Below are 8,717 nucleotides of genomic sequence, written 5' to 3'. Positions count from 1 at the left end.
TAATATATATGGAAAACACGCAGTCACACCTGTAGGTAGGTCCTGTAAGAGTCGTCGAGGCATTTCAGGAAGGCGGCGTCGTCGCGGTTAGGAGGCGGGTTCTTGGCGTCGGCGTACTCGAAGAGGTCGTTGCTGCCGACGCTGATGAAGAAGAGCGATCTCGAGATGAGGTCGTACGAGCCGTTCCCCAGCATCATGACGACCAACTTGAACTCCTCCAGTTGGTCGGCCATGCTGTAGACTCCCCCGCACTGCACAGAGAAAGCCAGCCTCGTACGTGGTTACTGATGCAGAAATCGAGCCATTTAGTTGGGGGCAAACAAAGTCTAGGCCGGTGCGCGTACATGATCGCCCGTTTGGTTCTGCAGCCCTGACCCTCCCGATGCAAAGTTGATGCCGTCTTTCATACGTGGAATGATGCCCCCGGCCGGGAAGGATAGGAAAGCGGGTGGGCTCTCGTTGAATCCAAGTAGTTTAGCTGCACGTCAAATAGACATTATGATTATATGGAGTATATACATATATACATATACAGCAAGCTGGTCAACTCGGTCGTCTTGCATGATTACTCTGCCAATAGTGAATGAACCACAGTATATAAAAGATGGATGTGTGCACCGTTTGATACGGAGACCAGGGGTAATCCCTCTTTTCGGGAAAAATATAGAACGCCAAAAAGGTCGTTATTGCTCAATGGATCATGGAAAAAAATAGCCTTGAGCAGTGCTTTTGGTATTTTCTTGTTCGAGTTAGACATGCTCACACGTATTTTTTTTTCGGCCAGGCTTTCTCCCTTTGCATTAGTAGTGTGGTCCGGTTTCTTTTGGTTCCACTCTTTCGTCCATGGTCTGCTTCTAGTGACTAAAGGCTCAGAAAAGTGAATTGAAAGGCTTTGAAGCCTAGCACCTAGACCGTCGCCCCACCAAAGAACACGAGACTTTCAGTTTCGCTAGCCTCTACAACTAAAATTGAAGGGGGAAGAAATATTTGACGGTACCTATCTGGTCTGCGAGGTTGTATCCATTGCTGAAGCGGCCGGTGGGCGCATGGGAGGGGTGGTCGACGCCGTACTGCGGGTAGTCGGCCCTGCATTCGGGCTTGCAACCAGGCAGCTGGTTGTTGTTGCCGACGTCCACCGTCGAGTCTCCGAACACGAACATGGCCGGCACGAGCCGCTCCCCAGCGGCGGCGCCGGCGCCATCTAGCAGCGCGAGCTCGAGCACGCACAGCGCAACGAGCGCGAACGCCCCGCCGCGGCCGGCCATTATCGGACCGATGGAGCTCCCCTTACCTCGCGCCTCTCCGTTTCGAACACGAGCGGGCACGAGCGGGCATTGGTACGTGGTATCAGCATGCCTATATATACACCCGGCGCCCAGGACGATTCCAAGAACGATGGGACGGCGCCAAGAATACACGAATATGATAAGCAAAAGGAGATGCAGCGATTGGCTACCCGCGGCAGTATCTTGGAATCCTTCGCCTCAGTCAGTGATCCGACGGGATATGCTGCTTGTTCCGTAGCGCAGAAGCGGTTCATCTGCCCGCTTGTGTTTCTCAGTCGTGCTAACTATTGTAAACTGAGTGCTTCTTAGTTCTTTTTTTATATAAACTCTCAAGTTCTTAATACTATACTGTATGCCAGGGCATTCATGGTAGCGACTAGTGAACAACTTTAAATCGCCTGCTAGTGCAAAAAAGTAATCCGGGCTTGGATCTTCAGCCCGTGCGCGGTTGCGAGCCGGTGGCCTGTTGCGGTTGGGAAGACGAGTGCATGCATACGTACAAATTGGACCGAAACCGAGACGCGACGTCCCACCGAGGATGGCGAGCTGCCTAGCTGGCACTGCGAAGGAGTGCATAGAATATCTCGGGGACGAGCGGGACGTGGTCGGCGCGCCCTCGGCGCTAGCTACGTCGAGGCCGAGCGCATTGTCGTTTACCAGTGTGTCCGCGTGTAAAATTCTAAGGTAGAGGTACGTGCCTGCATTCGTCAGGCTGTTCGCATTCTTTTTTTTTTCACGGTAATACGCGTCTCATTTATATTATAAAAAACAAAATACAAGTCACGTAAGGACCAATCGAAAAAACAGATTGTGTGCATTCTATTTTGGCTACCCATCCTGCCTTACTCACTCCGTCCGGTGAAGAGTGTACATCTAGAAATTTTAGAACAAATTATAGAGTTGAGTAAAAAATGCATTGGAAAAATGCAAGCCACTATCTCTCTCCTTTTTAATTACCCACCCTCAAATAAGTTAAGTGCATGTAAAAATTAAGAAGACCATGTGTAGATTGTTATTGGTCTTAATTACCGTGTAATGAGAGAGAGAAGTATTTTTCCTACTTTAAAGTGCATTGAAAAGATAGAAATACACTCTTTTGTGGACAAATTTTGAACCTAGATATACACTCTTCACCAGACGGAGTATATAATAATAAGCCCATGCTACACCTGTCCGACTTAAACAGCTAACTTTACATGTATTTCAAGTCTTAACTGTAGCCTAATATAAATATTCAATATAATTTTAACACTTCACCTTGATGAATATGTCTTCACAATTTGAAGTAGTCATCTCCGCGCGAACACCTGATTAGACTTGGGGTCCTCTCCTATTTGCTCACTCGCACGAGCCAGCCGTCAAGCTCTCCACTTCGGACTTGGTAGCTGTCGGTGTCAAAACCGGCGGATCTCGGGTAGGGGGTCTTGAACTGTGCGTCTAAGGTCGATGGTAACAGGAGACATGGGACATGATGTTTACCCAGGTTCGGGCCCTCTCTATGGAGGTAATACCCTACTTCCTGCTTGATTGATGAGGGAGTCCTGGATTAGGGGGTGTCCGGACAGCCGGACTATATCCTTTGGCCGGACTATTGGGCTGTGAAGATACAAGATTGAAGACTCCGTCCCGTGTCCAGAAGGGACTTTCCTTGGCGTGGAAGGCAAGCTTGGCGATACGGATATGTAGATCTCCTACCATTGTAACCGACTCTATGTAACCCTAACCCCATCCGGTGTCTATATAAACCGGAGGGTTTTAGTCCGTAGGACAAGGTACACATCAACAATCATACCATAGGCTAGCTTCTAGGGTTTAGCCTCTTCGATCTCGTGGTAGATCTACTCTTGTACTACCCATATCATCAATATTAATCAAGCAGGACGTAGGGTTTTACCTCCATCGAGAGGGCCCGAACCTGGGTAAAGCTTCGTGTCCCTCGCCTCCTGTTACCATCCGGCCTAGACGCACAGTTCGGGACCCCCTACCCGAGATCCGCCGGTTTTGACACCGAGATTGGTGCTTTCATTGAGAGTTCCTCTGTGTCGTCGCCATCAGGAAGGATGCCTCACCCCGTCTTTAAAGACGACACCGTTGCTAAGGGAGCTTTGGTTGTCGGCCAAACCCTCCGGCTAGGTGGTTTTCTTATGACCGCCTGTTCGGCTTCTGCGCCGACGATGACCTCTCTAGCCATCGAAAACAATCTTCATGTCAGCTCGGAACTCGCCGAGCAGTTAGATCCAATGGAGCTCTCCTCCATAAACGAGCTCTTGGATCGCTTCGCCGTCCTGGGAGTCGCCACGGATTACGACCAGATTGGTTCTAAACCCGATCTGAGAGAGATTAACTCTCCCCAAGTCACCCATCATGTTGCCGTGGTAGAGGGACAGTACGGCGACCCTTCACCTATCTTAAAGACTCGCTACGTCCGGATTCCCGATCCCTCCAAGCCGGATACCCGCGGAGGGGAGGATATCACTCAAGACCTGAATTTAGAGTCAGGCGACGGGCTGGATTCATTGGACAACATCCAGGAATCCAAATTTTTGAGTTCGGAAATTCCTCGGCCTCTGAGCCTTAGATGGGGTGAGACTTCGGATTTAATTCCACCCACCCACCCTAACATAAGCGATCTATCCAAAATCAGGCAAGAACCCGATGAAACAGTACATCATTACTGGGCCAGATTCCTCCTGGTTAAGAACAAGCTAAGGGACTGCCGCGAGGAAGACGCAATCTCAACCTTCTACAATAATTGCACGGACAAGGGAATACTCAACGCCATAAGTCGCCGTGATATTACACGCTTCGCTGACTTGGCGTCCATTGTACGAAAATACTGTGCAATGGAAAGCGCCTGGAAAACCGAAATAAAATGTTGGGACAATCCGGCCCTGAATACAAACCGAGTCCGAAATAAAAGGGTGCATCATCACCAGTCACCCGGGTCAAGCACTAAAAAGCAAAAACCCTCTACCACTACTAGAAAAAGGGCTATAGATGGGATTGACACTAATGGCGCACCAGACAAGCGGTGCGCCATTAGTATATACTAATGGCGCACCACCTTCTGATACGCCATTAGAGTTGAAACTACTAATGGCGCACCTGGCCCAAGGTGCGCCATTAGTATCAATTTTTTTGAACTAGTGCGCCTGTCCAAACATACTAATGGCGCATCCAGACACAGTGCGCCATTACTAGTTGTAACTAGTAATGGCGCACCTGTCGGAAAGTGCGCCACTAATGTTATTTTTTTATTATATTTTTTATTCCTTTTTTTTGCAAAACTACTAATGGCGCACTGTTCCACCGTGCGCCATTACTAGTTTTAACTAGTAATGGCGCACTAGTACAAGATGCGCCATTGCTATCTACACGTATGGCGCACGCCTACCAGTGCGCCATTGCTATCACCCCTTATCCCCTCCCTCTAGTCACGTTCTCTCCCCTCCCCCTTCCTCCTAACACACCCACCCACCTCCCTCGACTTCGATCTAGATCGGGAAGCCCCGGCCGCCCGCCTATTCCTCTCCCTCCCGACCACGGCGAGCCCCCTTCCCCCTCACTCACACCAGATCCAGGGCATGGAGCCGTGGTGAGCTCCTTCCCCAACCCTCCTCATCGGATCCAGAGGAGAGCTGGTGACCACGTCCTCCGGCGAGGGCGTTGCTCCGGGGTGTGGAGGCCGCCGAGCTGCAGGAGGAGGAGCTCCCCGCCACCCCAAGGCCCCAGATCCAGCCGCCACGGCCATAGCCGGGCTTCCAGATCCTCGTCTAGCTTCCCGATTATGCGGTCCTTCGACGGGCCGCTGGAGGCTGACCTCCACAGCACGCAGGAATTGGAGCAGGTTCGAACCGATGTGCCGCTCTGATTCGATTATTGCCACAGGTTGGCCGCTCCGAGGCTATGATTCTGTTTCTTACAAGTATCATCGCAGCTTGAACTTCTGGCCCTTGCGGCAGCGCCCCGGGGCGGCGCTGCTGAAGTAGGCCCGCCCGGGCTTGGTGAGGTTGAAGACGGAGTTGCCGTCCTCCAGCTTGAGCAGCGGGTCGGACACGTCGCAGGCGGCGAAGGCCTTGGCGGTGAGCTGCACAGCGCTGTCCTGGCTGGGTGGGTAGAGGAAGAAGAGGGCATCGCCGAGCTTGACGGGGACGGACTTGGCCCACCGCACATACACGTCCGGCTTGCTGGAAGGCGGCACCCCCCACGCGTCCAGCCCGCCCACCTTGTACTGAGCGGCGGCGCACCCGTCCATGGAGGTCATGGAGATGCACAGAAGCAGCGCCAGAGCCGCTAGGGTCGCCATTCCCACTGGCGCCGCCAAGTTGAGCGCTTCGTATCGTCGTCTCCTGCGCGCATCCGTCCACTTCTTCGTTTCCCAGGTGAGCTAAGTAACACCCGCTCCCTCCCTGCCGTTTCTCGCGTGCTCTCATTTAGCTAGGAGTCACCTACATCATGCCATCTGAATCTTGGGTTCTGAACTTCTGATCCAAGTTTCCCTGAGCAACATGAACGGCATATAACATCTGAATCTTGGGCTGTCAGGTTGTATAATTCTGGCGTTCTTCACCTCCCGCTTACAACCAAGTAAATTTTGACAACAAATTCACATCTGCACTAGTAGAGTATACTGGATAGGGATGAATAAAGTCACTGCAGTCTTGAGCTTATTATAACTTGTCAGTTCAGACTTCAGACAGAACCCGGGTCTAGCTTTAGCCTGAAACTTGGTGAAATACCAACAACTTCACAATCATATGTGTCACCAACCAAGTTTACCAGCTACCAATTCTCTATGGTGAGCTGAAAAAAAAATACTCCACAGAACTCGTATATTCTGGTCTTCTTTACCTTCCTATTTCAACCAAGTACTAGATGAGCCGATTGAAGCCTTGCTCGTTGATCAAAATCGCAGCTTTTGGCCCAGCTGGGTCTGTACAAGAGCAAGGAAGAGGCCGCCAGGCAAGAAGAGGTGCTGGGGAAGCTTGACAAGGTGGCTGTTTCCTCCTGCCATATGCAAGTTGGCGTTACCTTTCGGTAATTTATCGTCTGGTGAACAATATGCATGTTTGAAATGCAGATTGTGAAAGAGTGGGTTAAGGAGTTGGCTATTCAGAGAGGCCAAGTCAACGCAAATGTCGTGCTTTTCACCTTCGGGTCATACCATCTAGGGGTAATGTACATGCTTTGCGTTGCTTATTTTGGAATCAGCACTGTTCTAGAGAATAGGTAACATATTTGAGCATGTATTTGTTTAGCTGCACTAAAAGAGGCTTCCGGTTAGTAACTTAATATTACCAAACAGAGTATTAGTGTTCTTTAGATATAAATACACCAGGATATGGAAATGCCACACACCCTTAATTTGATTCTTAACAACTGTTGAATTGTATGCCAACTGGCTCAACTGCATTTGGCTGAACTATTCCTGTTTTCCGTCTATGTTGCTGCTTGTGTTCTAGTACTTTTTTCGGATAGTCTGTTTTCAGTTCTCGCAATGATAGATATAGAGCACCGCGTTGATTGGTGAACATCATAGACTCTGGAATCAGTCCTGCTTTAAAGGGTATTTTACCTATCACAACATATGTTTGTTTAGCTACATTAAAGAACAGGCTTCGACTTAGTAAGTAACCCTTTTTTTTGCTGATACTTGTTTGAGATTGCTTGCTGGTGAGTTAGTAACTTAGTATAACCACAATACCACAAAGAGTATGTGCTCCTTAGAAGAACAAAAAAGGACACCATCGTATGGGAATGCTAAACACATCGTATGACCACTTCTAAAGCATATGAGCTCAAATGCATCAGCTAAATTATTCCTTTTTTTCTATGTTGTTGCATAGAATTGGGTGTTCTCCTTTTTCTTATACTTGAGCATGTTTATGTTTGCCCTACTCATGAATTGTTAGTTCTTTCAATTCTAGCCCTCCTATCTTTAATTCCTGGCTGCTGGACTACCTGCAGGACAACAAGTTCATCTGCGGCAGCTATCACTGTGAGCAGTCCGTCTGCACGGCAGCTATCACTGTGAGCAGTCCGTCTGCAACGCGCTCCGCAGCGTCTTCGCCGGTCACAACGAGATCCTCAACGTCTGCAAGTAAGTCGTCGGCCATCTGTTTCCTGATGAATTTTCTTTCTAGCTCAATGTGATCGGATCTGACTAGTACGTTCAGATTTGCTCTTGTTTTCTTTTCAAATAGTACTAGTAGTCTATATTCCAGCTGTGCGACTACCTGTAGCCACTTGAACCGATGAGAATTCTTCAAGCCTACCTATAGCCACTTGAACATATGTCTATCTCAGATCTGCTCATCTAAAAAATCCAAGTGGAGTAGTATACTGGTAGTATAGTATAATAATATTATCAAAAGGTAAACGCCCTGATTACCTAGCTCTGTGAGATAAATACTCGTTGAAAGTGGGCTCCTATCAAAATTCATTTCCATTATAACCTTACTCATACAATATTCACACCATGTAATTCTGGAAATATATGCTCATATCTAGTTCTGCATAAAAAATGACAGTATTGACATGTTATAAATAGTTTGTTTGTGTTTCTGTTTATTTTGTTCCATTTTGCAGGGATAAAGTGAAGAAAAAGAAGAAAAGATTAGAAGATTAGTTTTAGGATTTTCTTTTATTTCCTTGCAATTTTCCTTTTATTGGAAACTGTAAAGACATTGTAATATTCTTACTATAATAAAAATTATGATTTTATTTCATTTTTTGTTTTTAAATTATTTTTCCTTATAGGTTGTTTTCTGTAAATTTAGATTTTTTTGTTTTCGAAATACATTACTAGTGGCGCATTAAGCCCTTATTAGTGGCGCACCTTCCTTTATTACTAGTGGCGCACCTGTAAGGTTATTAGTGGCGCACCTGGAGGGAATACTAGTGGAGCACCGAATGGTATATTAATGGCGCACCACATGGTGCGCCATTAGTATCTAGTATACTAATGGCGCACCAGTGGTGCGCCATTAGTAAAATATACTAATGGCGTGGCACTAATGGCGCACCACTAATGCGCCATTAATGGCCAAATTAGGTGCGCCATTAGTAGGCCTTTTCCTAGTAGTGTACAGGGCATGGAACCGTACTGGAAGGATGGTTAATGGACCCTGTAAAATTCACAGTACAGAGGACGCCACACCAACTCACAACCTTAGAGCATGTTGGATACTCCAGCAAGTGGCCGAAATTGGCGAAAATCTCCTAATTCCGGAGGCCACAGAAAGCCACCCCAGAGACACCAATACGGTATTAACAGTCTTCGAGACTTTCACATCAAATAATATGCGAAAAAGGACACTCCACAGCCTTGCCGAAGTCTACCAAGTAGCAACAATAAACCCATGGAGTGACACGGCTATTACCTTTAATGCGAGTGATGAACCTAAATCCCGAATAGCCCGAGCACCAGCC

General features: G+C 48.0%; 2 protein-coding genes across 2 annotated transcripts in view; both read right to left on the bottom strand.

The window, feature by feature from the left end:
- The window catches only part of LOC119359800 (GDSL esterase/lipase At1g33811-like), a 2,835-nt gene extending 1,544 nt beyond the window's left edge, over positions 1-1,291 (bottom strand). The window contains exons 1-3 of the mRNA XM_037625885.1: positions 998-1,291; positions 345-478; positions 30-251 (exon numbers count right to left, since the gene is read on the bottom strand). Coding sequence (XP_037481782.1) covers positions 30-251; positions 345-478; positions 998-1,265 — 624 coding nt within the window. The 5' untranslated portion in view covers positions 1,266-1,291. The remainder of the gene's footprint in view (positions 1-29; positions 252-344; positions 479-997) is intronic.
- Positions 1,292-5,214: 3,923 nt separating this feature from the next.
- On the bottom strand, positions 5,215-5,812 carry LOC119358066 (early nodulin-like protein 1). The gene is made up of 2 exons (XM_037624781.1): positions 5,739-5,812; positions 5,215-5,635 (listed from the first exon to the last, which is right to left on the bottom strand). Exons 1-2 carry the CDS (start codon positions 5,810-5,812, stop codon positions 5,215-5,217), a joined length of 495 nt encoding a protein of 164 aa, XP_037480678.1.
- Between the last annotated feature and the right edge of the window lie 2,905 nt (positions 5,813-8,717).

This window comes from Triticum dicoccoides, chromosome 2A (assembly GCF_002162155.2).
Source record: "Triticum dicoccoides isolate Atlit2015 ecotype Zavitan chromosome 2A, WEW_v2.0, whole genome shotgun sequence".
In the NCBI taxonomy this organism is placed as follows: domain Eukaryota; kingdom Viridiplantae; phylum Streptophyta; class Magnoliopsida; order Poales; family Poaceae; genus Triticum; species Triticum dicoccoides.
This window is presented reverse-complemented; position numbering and strand designations above follow the sequence as displayed.

What these genes read in the sequence shown, in the direction of transcription:
- LOC119358066 (XM_037624781.1), bottom strand. Translation starts at nt 5,812, where the DNA reads ATGTTATATGCCGTTCATGTTGCTCAGGGAAACTTGGATCAGAAGTTC. An exon ending in CAAGATTCAGATGGCATGAT is followed by an intron (nt 5,636 to 5,738) that starts GTAGGTGACTCC and finishes GGATGCGCGCAG; the next exon opens with GAGACGACGATACGAAGCGC.